Source organism: Notolepis coatsorum, assembly GCF_963971535.1.
Source record: "Notolepis coatsorum genome assembly, chromosome: 8".
Lineage (NCBI taxonomy): Eukaryota > Metazoa > Chordata > Actinopteri > Aulopiformes > Paralepididae > Notolepis > Notolepis coatsorum.
Genome location: NC_140172.1, coordinates 90994088 through 91011179, shown reverse-complemented (window position 1 = coordinate 91011179; position 17092 = coordinate 90994088). Strand labels below are relative to the sequence as shown.

General features: G+C 42.5%; 1 protein-coding gene across 4 annotated transcripts in view; it reads right to left on the bottom strand.

Moving 5' to 3' along the window:
* Positions 1-17092, bottom strand: part of nfrkb (nuclear factor related to kappaB binding protein) — a 178235-nt gene that overhangs the window by 94347 nt on the left and 66796 nt on the right. For all 4 annotated transcript variants that reach the window (XM_084320314.1, XM_084320316.1, XM_084320315.1 and 1 more), the window contains 8 exons: positions 11004-11108; positions 10247-10320; positions 5904-5988; positions 5426-5618; positions 3599-3713; positions 1463-1589; positions 1236-1313; positions 66-145 (listed from right to left, as the gene is read on the bottom strand). In XM_084320314.1, coding sequence (XP_084176440.1) covers positions 66-145; positions 1236-1313; positions 1463-1589; positions 3599-3713; positions 5426-5618; positions 5904-5988; positions 10247-10320; positions 11004-11108 — 857 coding nt within the window. The remainder of the gene's footprint in view (positions 1-65; positions 146-1235; positions 1314-1462; positions 1590-3598; positions 3714-5425; positions 5619-5903; positions 5989-10246; positions 10321-11003; positions 11109-17092) is intronic.

Sequence of the window (17092 nt, the reverse complement as noted above, 5' to 3'; positions counted from 1 at the left end):
CACCACTGACAACTCTTGACAATATTCAAACAAAATATAAAAGCCCTCGTCTTTCATTTCAATACCTTGACGACAACCATGTCCTTGGAGTCGAGCCAGAGCTGACAGAGGGCAGTGAGATCCTTCTCTGCATCCTGAATGGGACCTGAAACATGATAGACATCGTGGCTAATATTTAATGTCTGTTACTTTTCCCCTCAAGTGGATTCAAAGCAGATAATATGTAAATAAGGTGTATTTCTTCACTTTTGATGGACCTAGGTTAACAGTTCCCCCCCATTTCCAGTTCTTGTGATAAGCTAGGCTAACAGTTTCACCATGTTCCTAGTTCTTGTGATAAGCTAGGCTAACAGTTTCCCCATTCCCAGTTATTGTGATAAGCTAGGCTAACAGTTTCCCCATGTTCCTTGTGATAAGCTAGGCTAGCATGCAACCGGATCTCTCTCTGTCAAGGACACACAGAGATGAAATTGATTTCCCGATGAAACTGATCTTCCTGTCTGACTCCGGGATAGATGGCAAATAAATTGATTTCCCAGAATGTTGGGAGTGTTCCTTTAAACAGACTTGCTCTAAGCAGAGCATAGTGTTGGCAACAAAGCAATGTGCACAGATAACAGGTTTTCCAGATAACCTCTTATTTTAAATTATATTAATTACGGTTCATTTGCATATTATTTTGAATTTATTTTATTAGGACAAATGTGTAAATAACTAACATTTTAATAAAGTGAACAAATGAGGGCGCAATGAGTGAACTGGAGTACTATTCCTTTAGATATCTTACTGCAGTGAATCACATGCACTAAACCTAGTAACTAGGAAACTATTATATTGTCAAGACCTGCCAACCTTGAAGACAGTCTTGGGAGTACCACCTTAGGGTCGCATGCTCCACATTTTTGGTTGGTGATTTCCATGTAAAATTTGTATTGATGAAAATTACCACAATTTGAGATAGTTCAGGAATATCAATTAGGTTTTACGGATATGTAATGAGAGAGAGAGCGAGAGCAAACAGAGATAGAGCCTGGCTATTATTCCCAGAGTTTTGCTCAGCATCGACTTATGATTGAAATTATATATTTTTTTTTAAAGCCACAGCTAACTTGTTTTCAATCGGTTAATGACGACAGATAGTCAGCCCTCCGTTATATATCCGTTATTCCCAAACCCTAAATCAGGTATAGTTCAGGTTAAGTTTGGTTAGTTATGCTGTTGTGCAGGTGTCTTACCAGTCCATCTCCAATGCTGAGATTGGTCCACAAACTCCACATAGGGAGAGAAGTCACTAGGAAGCACCATCATACCAGCTGGTTGTAGAAAGAGAGAAGTCAATAGGTCAGTGAGGCTGCTTCACCATTAACCCTTTCACTACCACACTACAGAAGGTTAACCAAGTAACCAAGTAAACTATAACAAAAAAAAACACATCACGATTAATAAAAATAAGACTACTGACCTTTAGCCTCTCCGGCCAGGAACTGTAAGGCTGGCAGTACCAACTCATACCAGCAAGAGGCAGCAGAGAACCATGGGTTGAGGGAACAGGCTGGAGATGACTGCCACATCTGAACCTTCTCCTCAATCTGTAACCACAAGAAGCATCACACTTCACAAGCTAGAGCTGCACCTATTGTTATATTCTGTGCACACTTCGCTTGAAAGACAGCCCTTTGAGGAATATGCTGAACAGTGTCCGTCTACCAGAGGATCTGACATGGACAACACACATAGACTCAGTCATAAAAAAGGCGAAGCAGCGCCTCTACCACCTGAGACAGTTAAGGAAGTTCAGAGTATCTGGGAAGATACTCCAGTCCTTCTACTCCGGAGCTGTAGAGAGCATCTTGACTGGAAACATCATTGCCTGGTATGGAAACAGCACGGCACAGGACAAGAAGGCCCTACAGAGAGTGGTGCGCTCAGCCGAGCGTACCACGGGTATTGCACTACCACCCCTGCAGGTTCTATACAACAAGAGGTGCAAATCCAGAGCCTGCAGAATAATGAAAGACCCACACCACCCCAACAACAGCCTGTTCATGCTGCTGAGGTCAGGCAGACGCCTGCGAACCCCAGCTAATAGGCCATCAGAGCCTTGAACACTGAACTCTCCACACACAAGCACACATGAGCACACACACGACACACACACTGTACACGCTCACACACTAGCAGCCACTTTAACATGAGCAGGCACACACTCATGCTGCACACGCCCACACTTATGGCCACTAAGGAAAGGTCACTTTAAAAATAGTATAGTATAACCTGAGATTGTATAAAATAGCATGTACAGAAAGACCCAGTGCCTCATCCGTAGCTAACAGTGTATTGCACTACCAAAGGACCTAGCATGTCCTCCATGCTCTGTAAATAACTTATGTACAAATACCGATATGCCCTACTATGTTACTTGTTTATTGCACAATGTTGTTTTATTGGATTCCATTATATGTTGTTACTACTGTATTGCACATCGTTGCGGGCAAGATCACCCGCATTTCATTGTATACTTGTATGCCGTGACAAATAAAACTCTTGACTTGACTCTTGACTACAGCCAGTGAATCCACACGTCCATGGCTATTTAATACCCTTATCGCTGTGAGGGGTTACAGAGGGGCAGAAAAAGGTTTAAATTACCCGAAGCAGGGTCTCAAACACAAGTACTTACAAATAGCCTATAGGGATGCACCGATCCAACTTGTTCAGTCCCGATACCTGGCTTTGGGTATCGGCCGATACCGAGTACCGATCCGATACCCATACCATTATCTGGGAAAAAAAGTATTAAAAAAAATATATATATATATCTGACCCTAACTAACCTTACTGTCATGCACTTGTCCTAATATACTAACCTACACTGTACTGTAGCACTCAACACTTTGATGAACATTGTTACTCAGCTGATAGAGTTGTGCCCTTCCTGATGACTTGTCGTACAGAACCACTTGTAAGTCGCTTTGGATAAAAGAGTCAGCTAAAAGACTAATGTAAATGTAAATACCCATTGTTGAATTAATAAACTGTATGCCTCACTGTGTGGAAGAGACTGGGATCATTCTTTTGTGCAAGGCAACATCAGGCTTGACTTAAAACATTACTTTCCTAACTTAGTGAAACTAAATGTAACAAATTAACACATAGATATAAATGTACTGAATTGTTATTTCTTATTTTATTTATTATATTAAAAAAAGAAAGAAATTTTTTTCTTTTTTTACAGATACTCGATCCAGCTATTTTAGTGATATCGGGGCCGATATCGGATATCAATATCGGATCGGTGCATCCCTACTTACAAACCAGGTGTTCTTATGACTAGGGCTGTCAAGATTCGTCGACCATGTCGAAGTAATTGACCATGCAATTTCATCGATTTGTATATTCATGATCGACGCATCATATTGTTATGTCTCTTCAACAAGGGCCTCTAACAAAGTGACTCAAATGTGAGCCGAGGGTGTTTTTAACGACTTACTGCAGTAATAGCACCACCAGGGGGCATAAAACAACATTTTAAATTGTACTCAATTGAACTGAATTGAAGTGATGATGTGCAGAGTGTGTGTGTGATATGACATCATACCGTAGTGGTGGTGGGGAGGCTCTCTGTTCTCAGAATGCTCTCCAGCAGGTTGAAGAAGCTGTCGCTGATCTCCTCTACCACCACTGGGCTGCTCTGACACCTGGTCTCCACGAGCCTGGAACAACCGTTAAGAGAACGTTAGGAAGGAGTTGACCTTTGACTGAAGAACAGTTACAGAACGTTAGGAAGGAGTTGACCTTTGACTGAAGAACAGTTACAGTTAGGAAGGAGTTGACCTTTGACTGAAGAACAGTTACAGAACGTTAGGAAGGAGTTGAGCTTTGGCTGAAGAACAGTTACAGAACATTAGGAAGGAGTTGACCTTTGGCTGAAGAACAGTTACAGAACATTAGGAAGGAGTTGACCTTTGGCTGAAGAACAGTTACAGAACGTTAGGAAGGAGTTGACCTTTGACTGAAGAACAGTTACAGAACGTTAGGAAGGAGTTGAGCTTTGGCTGAAGAACAGTTACAGAACATTAGGAAGGAGTTGACCTTTGGCTGAAGAACAGTTACAGAACATTAGGAAGGAGTTGACCTTTGGCTGAAGAACAGTTACAGAACATTTGGAAGGAGTTGACCTTTGGCTGAAGAACAGTTACAGAATGTTAGGAAGGAGTTGACCTTTGACTGAAGAACAGTTACAGAACATTAGGAAGGAGTTGACCTTTGGCTGAAGAACAGTTACAGAACATTAGGAAGGAGTTGAGGTTTGGCTGAATTTCTGTATGAAACTATTATTGATGATCTTCATTCCTATATTACTTCATTACTAGACTGGAACTCTGGACCTTATCATAGTCTCTCTTGATTGGCTTACGCTTAAGCAATATTTTTGAAATCCCTAGAATAGCCATTACATGATCAACCTCATTTTACAATGGAAAGACGTACTTCTAAATAAACAAGCTAGCTTAAAGGTGTCCAATGGCGTTTTTGATTGTGTGTTGCATGTTCTTCCAGCATGGCATGAGCACAGGGGTGATGTAGAACACAAAACTAGTGTACTAGTGTGGAGACCCTGAGCAGACTGTTGACCACATCCTGACCATCTGCCCCCTATACAAACCACCCTCGGAAGCCAGCCTCTTTGATGTGGGACCAGAGTTAAGGGCATGGCTACAAGTTACGGAGTTGGACCTCTAACGTTACACGAAAGGGGTGATGTAGAACACAAAACTAGTGTACTGGAGGTGTGTAAACATGCCATTGTGCTTCAAGTTGATTGGTCTATACCAGCGGTTCTCGAACTACGGGTCACGACCCAAAGTGGGGTCGTGGGTAGGTGACAGTGGGGTCAATGTGCATTGATAACATAGTGCTGTAATTAAAATGTCTAATAAATATGCATGATCAAGTTCAACAACGTGTGCTTTTATTTTGATATTCCTTAATTCCACATTGAAATTCCACAATGGTGGGGTCACCAAAAAAATTCCTAAATAAAATAGTGTTGTGGTATAAAAAAGTTTGAGAACCCCTGGTCTATACCATCTCCCTCGAAATCGAACAAGCTTGTCAATCAAAGGGAGTCAGACTCATTACAACGTTGCCAAAAACTGGCTAATGGTTATTATTAGGAGTGGGAATCACCAGAGGCCCCACAATCCCATATTATTACCATCCTAGTCACAATATTGCGATTTATTAACTTGTTTTAACTTATGGCAAATTATGGCAGTAAAATGGACTTGTCAAGCAAAAACAATAAAAATGATCGATACTTGCCGTCACTGTATCGAGAGAATATCGCAATATATTGCTGTATAGATCCCCCCCCCCCCCACCTCTAGTGATCCTGTATGGAAGGCGGGGCTGGTGGACTCACTCTTCCTTGGCGGTGACTAGCGGTGTGGTCGGCGCGTCAGGCGGTGCCGTGACGAGGGACACCGAGGGTGCCGAGGTCTCAGAGGACATGTGAGGCTCAGAGAGCTCCTCGGACGGCACTCGAACCGTCCGCATCTTCTTCCTCCTCCTCTCCTCCCTCATCTTCCTCTTAGGTAGGGCCATATCAAAGAGCGCTGGATAGGAAAATACAATGATAAAAAAAATTGCACTTAGCCTTGTATGTTTTCAACTTTTCAATCTTTTTCCATTTTGCTGTCTGACTTAATGAAATTGGGTTTATTGAAACCACAAGAATATCACACAATTCACAAATGCACAAATGCATGAATGAATTACACAAATGTATTAATTCATTCATTAATTAATGCATGAATGAATGCACACATGAATGAATGCACACATGAATGAATACACAAATTAATGAATTAACGAATTAATGAATGAAATAATTTACTTACTCATAGTGGAACCTTTCCGGCCAATATTAACTCTTGATATCATGTCTCCCAGGTGAATGTCTGAGATCATCAGGTCTGGATGGTCCTGAATGAATTAATCAATAAAAAAAACATTTGGCTGTAAGGTTTGTTTATATTGGTAATGTTTGCAAACACAAATGTCAAATTGATCTGTATTATATTGGTAAAGTTTGTAAACACTAATGTAAAGCACATCTATATTACATTGGTAATGTTTGTAAACACTAATGTAAAATACAACTATATTATATTGGTGATGTTTTTTTTTGTATCCACCTTTTCTCCTTATTTTCAATTTTTCTCCCATCCCAATTTCGTGTATCCAATTCTCCCCTCCCCTGTCTTGAACGTTGCTCGACTATGGCCCCCACTGGTCGGTTGTAGAGAGGATAGAAGCCTTGCATCACGTGTTCCCTCCGGCACACGAGGAGGCAGCCTGTCACATCTTTTCGCCTGCCAGCGCGGACTCTCATTGGCGAGGTGTAACGCATGGGAGGCTCACACTACCCTTGCCACTTCCTGTCTCTGCTGTGCAGGGGTCTCCCAACCGACCTGTAGGGGTCGCTGTCCACAACGTCCAATCCCCACCCATCGACTTCCACCCGCTGGCTCTGCCAAATGAGCCAGTACGACGGCCGGCCCAAGCCGAAGGCAATGCTGAGACTGGGATTCGATACCGGAGTCTCTTGCATTGGTGACGAGCGCAATCGCCGCTATGCCACCCAGCGGCCCACATATTGGTGATGTTTGTAAACACTAATGTAAAACACATATACAGTACCAGTCATTGAACTGAATGAGACGGTGTATCCAAACCTTTGACTGGTACTGTATATAATATTGGTAATGTTTATAAACAATAATGTAAAACATCTATATAATATTGGTAATGTTTATAAACAATAATGTAAAACATCTATATAATACTGGTAATGTTTATAAACAAACACTAATGCAAAACATCTATATAATATTGCTAAAGTTTGTAAACACTAATGCAAACATCTATATAATATTGGTAATGTTTGTAAACACTAATGCAAACACATCTATACTATATTGGTAATGTTTGTAAACACTAATGCAAACACATCTATATTATATTGGTAATGTTTGTAAACAGAATTGTAAAACACATCTACCGGTATATTATATTGGTAATGTGTGTAAACACTAATGCAAAACACATCTATATAATATTGATAATGTTTGTAGACACTAATGTAAAACACATCTATATTGGTAATGTTTGTAAACACTATCTAGATCTCTGATTTACAAAGGGTTAGGAAAGTTCCAAACAGCCTCTTTTCAAGACTGTGTGAACATACAGTACTTCACATTGATATGGTCAAATAAATCATGGATTGGGCCTTTCAATTGGGGACGTCTCATGATGTCAGAGGGCTCAGGAAAATAAACACAGGGTGTCTTGCTTATGAAGTTACAGTAGGCGTTGGGGCCAAAATAGATATTTCAAATTCATTGGCAAAATTATTGTTAATATCGACAGCCCCATTATCACATTGACCGCCACAGCAGGGGGCGCTAATACCCCATTCATTGCCAGGTCTTTATTCAATGGATATAGTTTTAGTCTGTGGCATTTGCGAGTGCTTAAAATATATCTTATATTATATCTATGGGTCTAATAACGCCGTCGGGTCTCAGTGAGCTGCTTCTAGTCAACATTGCAAAGACAGATTGTTTTTTAATTCGTACATTTCCGTTTTATACCGTTTTGAATAGAGTATGGTTTGGGTGTTTTTCAGTAATTCCAGGAAAAGGCGAGAAAAATGCATTTGACTGTAATCCAGTCATCACGTTGTAATTTTTCGGCTGATTATCTAATGATCCTGAATTCAACGCTAGATTATCACTATTATGTCTCCTCGTCCATACATGAAGTGACCGTCGTAGCGGGGCGCGGGGCGCCGCCCCCCCCGCAGCCAACGGTAATCAGCACATACACCTACACACAGATCGCTTTGATTGTGGTAGAAATAAATGTCAGATCAACGATCAAATTCATATATGATGTTCTTACCTTGTATCTGATGTAATGCAAAAGAGATAATCCAAATATCTTATTGCAATTCCAAATAATGCTCGTGGAGGTCCGCACCACACTACCGACCGTTATGACGGGCGGGCGGGCGGGCGGAGTTACTGATGCCATCGTTGTATAGAAGTGGCTCGCCTGAATATTTAAACCCTGCCCGCCCGGCTCAGATCGCCTCCTAAAAGACACAAGCCCATTTTCAATGAGATGCAATAGCTCCGCCTGGCAGTAGAGGGCGGTGTTGACCGTCTGCCAGCTCAGACAGGGTCTGAAGACTATACCAGAGGCTGCGGCTATGAATTATGAATAGATATAGCGAATAAACGATATAACAATCGCAAAAACGAGTAAACTCATTGTTGGCGCTATTCGATTGGCGGCCAATAACGAGTAAACTCGTTGTTGGCGGCCATTGTGTTAACACTTTGGGTGCCAAAAACGAGTTAAGTCGTTTCTGGGCCTAAGTCGTTCAGTGCCAGAAACGACTTAAGTCGTTTCTGGGTAGTTTTTCCTTTTTTTTCTTATCCACTTTTTCTCCTCTTTTTTCTCCCATCCCAATTACCCGCTGTGCCAATTCTCCCCTCCCCTGTCTTGAACGTTGCTCGCATATGCCCCCCACTGGCCGGTTGTAGGGAGGATAGAAGCCTTGCATCACGTGTCCCCTCCGATACACGAGGAGGCAGCCTGTCACATCTTTTCACCTGCCAGCGCGGACTCTCATTGGCGAGGTGTAACGTGTGGGAGGCTCACACTACCCCCGCCATTTCCTGTCTCTGCTGTGCAGGCGGCGTGTAGCTTATTCCCAGCGGAAGAGTACGTCGCGTGCTTCCGCGTTTTCTCTGATTAGCCATGACGCCCATGTGACCACGGCAGCGCGAGAGAGCTGCAGCGCGGAAATAGGCTGTCTATTGCCTCGCGCTGCAGGCAGCGCGGAAATAGGCTGTATATTGCCATTCTCTAAGACAGGCTCCGCGGCTGCCGCGCCTGCCGCGGGGCGTGTCGCAGCCAATCAGGGAAAACGCGGAAGCACTCGGGCGTACTCTTCCTCTGGGAATAAGCAATAAGCGTGCAGGCGTCCCCAACAGACCTGTAGGAGTCGCTGTCCACAACGTCCAGATTACCACCCATCGACTTCCACCCGCTAACTCTGCCAATTGAGTTAGTATGACGACTGGTCCAAGCCGGAGGCAATGCAGACAGCCGGAGTCGAACCCGGTGTCTCTTGCGTTGGTGACGATCGCAATGTCCGCTGCGCCACCCAGTCGCCTTTTTCCTTTTTTTCTATATTTGTATTCATTATCCACCCAGGGAGCCTGTTGTTACCATATGGAATGAGTCTGAGGTCACCAAGGTTTAATACCGGCCGTATCCCGCTAGACGGCGGTATCGAGCACCCTTTGTAACTTTGTATCTTCGCCTGTGGAACGGCCAAATTTCTCGGGTTTCATTTTTCCTTGTCGGCCAAGGCGAACGGTTGTCCCGGTTGCATTGAAGCGTGTCAAATATCCCCGGTCCATATGTTGTGGTGGGTTATGCCGTGGACCAAATTGACATTGGATGTACCAGATGATGATCAAACAATTGGAATATTATTTTTGGAATACCGTTGATCACAGGTAAGAACGATCTGACGTCAATTTTAGCATGATCCTGCAATGCTTTCATACCGATCGGGCTGATAACCGTTTTTAGTGTTCAATACGAGTGCCGTTACTGACAATCAAATAAACAGAAACGAGCCCCCCCCCCCCCTTCATGCATTCATGATGGAACATAATACCTATGATATAGATTTCGGAATAATAGCGTATACAGGCAAGAAATGGCAACATCTATAGTGGAATCGACGCGTAGGGCTATAACTCAGCATTTCATGAATTACCCTAGACCGCTCTAAAACCATACTTATATTCACCACGGTATAACACGGGAACGTATGGATGGGAAAATATATTCTTTTTCACATGTTGAACGATAAATAGGTGATGTCAAATGGGCCATAGTATTGTATCCATAGCTATTTACATTTACATTTAGTCATTTAGCTGACGCTTTTATCCAAAGCGACTTATATAGAATATAGTTATAGCTCTACAAACAAGGTGACAGATCCCTATCTATCTAGTGGTGGCGTCGCTACAGACGGCTGCGTTTAATGGCTGGCACTGAAAGTGTTAAAGCAAGCAATTCAAATTTGAAACATTTATTTTTCATATTTTCTAGGACACAGAAATTCCCCAAATCCCCGCCCTACACGTACCGGCTGGCGTCTCCTCTTCTCTTTATGTTTTTGCAGCATGGCTTTCAAGTCCCACTCTCCCAGCTCTGGTTTTTCTGTTGAGAGAAATAAAGGGTTTCAAAGGTGTGTCTAAACCAGCGGTTCTCAAACTACGGGTCGTGACCCAAAGTGGTGTTGTGGGTAGGTGACGGTGCACATTGGAAAGTAAAAAAAAGTATTATAAAAATCAATATATATTAATCTTTTTTTTTAATGTTCTGGCAACATATTCTTTTAAATGTGTATTGATAACATAGTGCTATAATAAAATGTTCTAATAAATATGTATGATCAAGTTCAACAACGTGTGCTTTTATTTTGATATTCCTTAATTCCACATTGAAATTACGCGACACATTAAGTGTGGGGTCGTCAAGGGGATCAATAAAGGAATGTCGTATATTATCTTTAAAAAATATCCTAAATAAAATGGGCTTGTGGTATAAAAAGGTTTGAGAACCCCTGATCTAAACAAACACTGAAATCAATGTATGATCTGCTGGCTGGTAGGTAGACAGGTGTTAGGAGCCAATGCCTGTTAAGGATTACCCATATCGCTAGCTTTGAAGCACTGCACTAACCTATATAAGTACAAATATAATAATATATAATATTATTCATATCTAAATCGATATCCAAATTCATGGATGAGGGAGTCACCCGACTTGATAACACAAATAGGATATACTTGATATTACATAATACAGGATATACAAATATAAGTAAGTAGCCAGCTGACCCGTGGTCTTCATGTCCTGGGTGGAGATGCAGGAGATCACCCGCAGTGTGATGGTGGGGACGGGAGAGGAAGGAAACTGGGGGGTTGGCAGCCATGGAGTGGAATCTGGAAACACAACAAACACTGGGGGTGTAACCATTTACATTCAAAATGATACACTGAAAAAGGATGAACATTCAATCTCAATGATCCAAACTAGACAAGCTTGACAAAATTCAGATTATTTTATTGTCACAGCTTTTTTTTTTATGTTGAAAGAAATCGGTAGTGGGTTTCAATGTATGTGATGTATAGATTGGGGGGAGATGACCGCATCTAAAGGGGGCCGGGTCAGAGAGGTTGAAATGTGCAGGCTGACGGTGGTGGAAGCAGGAGACGGTGGTTCGGAGGCAGCACACTGCCAGCGAGCAGGGTGTTGACATTCCGATCTAGAACACAACAAGATAACGGCGGGGCACAGGAGACAGGGAGCAGAGCGATGGAGGTTTTGACAGTAATGAAACGTTTTGAAATGTGTTTAAAGGTTAAAGCTGTTGTCATGGGGGGGCAGGTGGCGCACGGAGATTACGTTCGTCACCAACACCGGGAGACACTAGGATTCGCCTGTTCGAATCCAGCTCCCGGCGTTGCTATCAGCTTGGCTGGCCTCTCGCACTGATACAATTGGCTGTATCAGGGGGTGGGAAAGCTGAAGGGTGGGTCCTGGGCGTTGTGGACAGCGACCCCTACAGTTCGGTCGGGGCGCCTGCTCAGCGAGGGTTGGAACTGAGGAGAGATAGTGTGGCCTCCCACACGCTACACTCTCCCCGGTGAGAACCTGCGCGGCCAGGTTGGCCTGCCCCAGGCTGCACATGCGTCGGAGGAAAGCATGTGACAGTCTCCGGTCTCCCGGACCAACAGTAGGGGAAAGTACGCAACAACCAGGAAGGGTGGGATGGGAGAAAAATCGGGAAAAAAGGAGGGGAAGAAAGATATAAAAAAAAAAAAAAAAAAAAAAAAAAAAGCTGTTGTCATGGCAGCGGCACATGACAACCAGAAGAGGGGCGGGCTGTCGTTGCTATGGCGAGAATATAGAAAAGCAAGTTCCTTCCGGGTGTAAGCCAGACCAAGAGCGACTAAGGGCAGACTACAATCTGACTAGGACTGAGATCACACAGGAGAGTAGACACTATCAGAGACTTTGAGCTCCCTCCTCTCATCAGAGAGAGGGGGGGGGGGGGGAAGGCCACATCATCATTAGCTTCGGCTAACACGAGGAGGGTCTTGGCTAACGACCAGGCCTGACCACTATTGGACTGAATAGCAGAAGGACGATAGACTGAACACACCGAAAGATCATTAGAATAGATCTTACAAGGACAACACGAATTGGTTCCCATCTGATTATGAGGTTTCTGTTTATGAAAATAAACAACGCTTCTCCTTGTAAGGTATTACGCTGTGTCGAGTGTCGAATTCTTACGAAGGTGGAGAATTACTACGGTTGCGGATTGCACTAACGGGGAGAGATAAGGATTGTACAGACAGTATATGAGACGTCAGGATCATTCAAATTACACAACGCAGAGGGAGTGGATGGAGAGATGATAACACAAGAAGACGTGATACTGGCCGATTGATCAGAATCTAACAATGTACATATATACCGTAATTCCTCTAATAGTAACCCCAGCTTGTATTTGTTTCAACTGTAGTGGGTACCAGGCTTGTATTAGGAGGAGGCCTGTATAAGAGGGAGGCCTATATTTCAAATTTTCAAACGGATCATAATGAATAAATCAACATTTTGTGTCAGTTTGAACCCAGTAAAATGTACTGGGTTCATTTATTGAAACCAAGTACTGTATGAAATAGTAAACAGTGCAATTACAGGTGGTCACTGGTCATTTCAACGTTTTCAAAGTGAAATCAAGTAACTAGCTCAGTATGCAGCTCAGTATATTAGTAACCCGGCTTGTATTAGGAGGCCGGCTTATAATTGCTTAGCTCAAGAGCGCACCCGGCCATTAATAGAGACCCGGCTTGTATTTGAGACCCGGTTACTATTAGAGGAATTACGGTATATATTCAGAAAAACGTGAGATGGTTGTTTTCCCCTTGTTTTTCCCTTCTCCTCAACCCAGGGTTCCCACAGACATTGCAAAATGGACTTTCAAGTACTTTTCTAAGCACAATTTTTTTTATTTTAAAAGGATACAATTCACTTTTAAATGTTTTTTATAGAAAATAAATCTGATCCAATATTTATGACTTAGTTAAAACCAATTTCCGACAATTAGTTACACTTAAATAAAAAAATAAATGTCTTGATTCAGAACAATTAAGATCATGGATGAACAAAACGTTCAATGCTAATGGTTGATTTTAATTTCAAGGACTTTTTAGCACCTTGTTAAATAATTGACTGTTTTCAAGGAATTCCAGGCCCTGACTTTTCTTTTTCAAGAATCAAGCACTTTAAGCACTTCAAGGACCTTGTGCGAACCCTGCATTCAAAATGATACTGAAAAAGGATGAACATTCAATCTCAATGATCCAAACTAGACACAAGCTTGACAAGATTCAGATTATTGTATTGTCACAGCTTTTTTTTCCTTTTTTTAATGTACATACATTCAGAACAACGTGAGATGCTTGTTTTCCCCCCATCTCCTCAACCGTAGTAAATTTACATTTTGTAATTCAGCTGATGCTTTTATCCAAAGCGACTTACAAGTTCAGCAGGAAGGGTACAACTCTCCCCTCAGCCCTGTTTTTAAAGTTGGACATTTCACTGGCTGTTCCTGTATCTTCACTCACTTTGGTCTGGTTCAAGATCTGAATTCTATCTTTCTGTTAATCTGCTTGTGGTTCTGGTTAACTTGCTGAAGCACTGTACAGGGGGGTAGAGGCATATATTTCTTGAAATACAACACAGAGTACTTCTGTAGCCTATACTGTTCACAACGAGACACAGAGAGAGAGAAACACAGTTTAGCTGCGGAATAGATTCAATTCAGAGACTTTGTAGACTTGTTGTACCTTTTGAACAAATCTTGAAAGTATTTTTTTCATTTGAGAATCACACCAGTAAAATGTAAAACCTAGAGAAAATGTATTGGCATGTCTCAGTGCAAAATGTGACCACTCTACCATTGTCTTACTGGAAGCTAACACACACTTGAGTGTTATGCTTTTGACATGATGCTGTTCTGCTTATTGGCTGTCCTTGTTGATGGGGGGAGCATGTGAGGCTGCTGGCAGGAGGTGAGATGAGGTGAGGCTGCTGGCAGGAGGTGAGATGAGGTGAGGCTGCTGGCAGGAGGTGAGATGAGGTGAGGCTTCTGGCAGGAGGTGAGATGAGGAGCATGTGATGCTGCTGGCAGGAGGTGAGATGAGGTGAGGCTGCTGGCAGGAGGTGAGATGAGGTGAGGCTGCTGGCAGGAGGTGAGATGAAGTGAGGCTTCTGGCAGGAGGTGAGATGAGGAGCATGTGAAACTGGTGGCAGGAGGTGAGATGAGGAGAGATGAGGAGCATGTGAGGCTGCTGGCAGGAGGTGAGATGAGGATTAAGTGAGACCTCTGGCAGGAGGTGAGATGAGGATTAAGTGAGACCACTGGACAGGAGGTGAGATGAGGATTAAGTGAGACCGCTGGCTGGAGGTGGGATGAGGATTAAATGAGACCTCTGGCAGGAGGTGAGATGAGGATTAAATAAAAATTTTAAATTTTAAATTTTAATTAAATTAATTTGAATGATTTTTTATGAATTATAATTGTAACTGAGGGGTACAATTCCCTGACTGTATTGATAAGTATGGTATCATTAAACCACTACCGCTTTATGTACTTTAACTACTGGCCATACAGTACACAATATATGAATATGATGAACACTTCCCACAATGAAATCGGTTCCAGTCAAAGGTATTAATCAAGTATTTAATGGAGCAAAAGGTACATATGATACTTATATTACATTTGATTGCACTTGTAAGGCAAATGAGTATTCGTAGGCAAATCAACACTGAATGTCCATTCTCTGGTTACGCAGGAGGCAAGTATACAACCTGGCTCTTAGGGAATTATATCTATGGTACACTTAATGATATAGCGGGATATACTGGAAGGGGTCCTCCCGGTTGTAAGCCGGCAGGGGGGGTAGGAGAGCTGTCGGTAGTAGAACGTCTGGTCAACGATATCTAGGGAGACTTCGAGTACAGAAGACAGTGCGATAGACTCTTGATCCGCAGACGAATACAGCTTGGTTCTCTTGTAGGCTGTAGCTCCACAGTGAAGAAAGCTAGGCGGCCTCAGGCTCTCTGAGCGCCGACTCGACCTTGACTCCTCTCGGGGTAAATCCAACACGTGCAGCGTTGGCGATTATCCGCTCCACAAATCACAGTACCAAAGCAAATATATATTCCAGCCGCACAGGGCTATGCAGACGTCGGGTAGGTAATCCAGTGTACATGTCCATTCGGTCCTCGCCTAGATCTCCTCGGATGAAAGCGCCATGTGGTCGGCCCAGCCTGGATAAGAATCTAGCTAACACGAGGAAGCGTTGGAGATGCTGGTCACTTTAGAACTCTAACCGCACGATGCACCATACACAATAGACTATTATTAACTTAATAGAAATACGCCGCACTTGACGGTACAGTGCCAAACTCTGACAATTCAGTTATTAATTCGCACGCGGTCTCAATGCTATTCTGGGGCCAAACAGGCCATACTTCACCGCACGTCGTATCGTGGGTGAGGCTTCACGTTGGTTACTAAGTTTCTGACTAAGACTAAGTACTTCTGTATTCACTTGCACCATATTTATATGCACGGTGAACAAATAGTGCCACTCTCATTTCTGTCGCCGTATCCCTGGGCAGGGCCGGGGCTAGTACAGACATGTCTTGTCGGTAACTTTGAACTTGACTCCGGGGGCTGGTCCCCTGGCGCCTGGTCCTTTGTCCAATAGGAGAATGAACTATTATGGGCTATAGTAGGCTAAAGGGATATTCCGTGTATATGTACAAGGAATATACAAGGGATATCAAACGATATACAAATACTATTCAATATATATCAACAAATAAATATATATACTCGGTTTAATCTGATCCTTCGTAACAATAATGAAACTGAAAAATACATTTGGATATGCTGTAGGTTTCAGAACGTGACTAGTATTTAAGGGAGAGCGGGGTACAGTATATCATCAAACTGCAATATATATTTAACACTAGCCAGTGACAATCTGATGAATATTTCACAACCCTGGCTCATCTGGAGTAAGGTTAGGAGTGGGGGCTGGGGGGGGGGGGGGGGGGGGGGGGGGGGGGAGTAGCGTTAGGAGTGGGGGCTGGGGGGAGTAAGTTTAGGAGTGGGGGCTGGGGACTCCCATACAATAATTTTTCTAACCCATTTTTCTAACGTAGCGGTAGTTTAGCTTGTTTAAGGCTTACTATTCCCAACTAACATTATTAATATTTTCTCACTAAGATCTGAATAAACACAAGTATACAGACTGTAAACATTGTATAATGTTATTAAGAGTGGACAATTAAATATAATGAGCTTTGAAAGATAATAATTTGAGCGTTAAGTCTTAGAAATGGCTGAATTGACAGATGTGTCTGCAGAATTTTTTTGTTTATCAGCAAATGTAATATCTCAAAATGTCAAATATCAGCCCATTTAATCTGTCTATCCCTAGTCCAGAGCAGTATTCATTTAGTCAATGAAAATGATAACTAAATATGGTCGTTAACGAAGCTTTTTCCCCTGATGACAACGAGACGTCATGTTAATGGAGATCATGTGACACTAACATGACTAAATTATTTATGCAATGTTGTTGACTAAAAACGATGACACAAAATGTAGTTTACAAAATAAAATCTTGCCGAAAACTCTTAACTCTTTAAGACGAGACAAAATAATTATAACTAGGGATGTCCTGATCACGTTTTTTTGCTCCCGATCCGATCCCGATCATGTGATTTTGAGTATCTACCGATACCGATATTTCCCGATCCGATAAAAAAATAATGTTTTAACTTTTTTTTTTTTTTTGCCGATGCCGATCTTCGGAAAATCACGTGATCGGCCCCG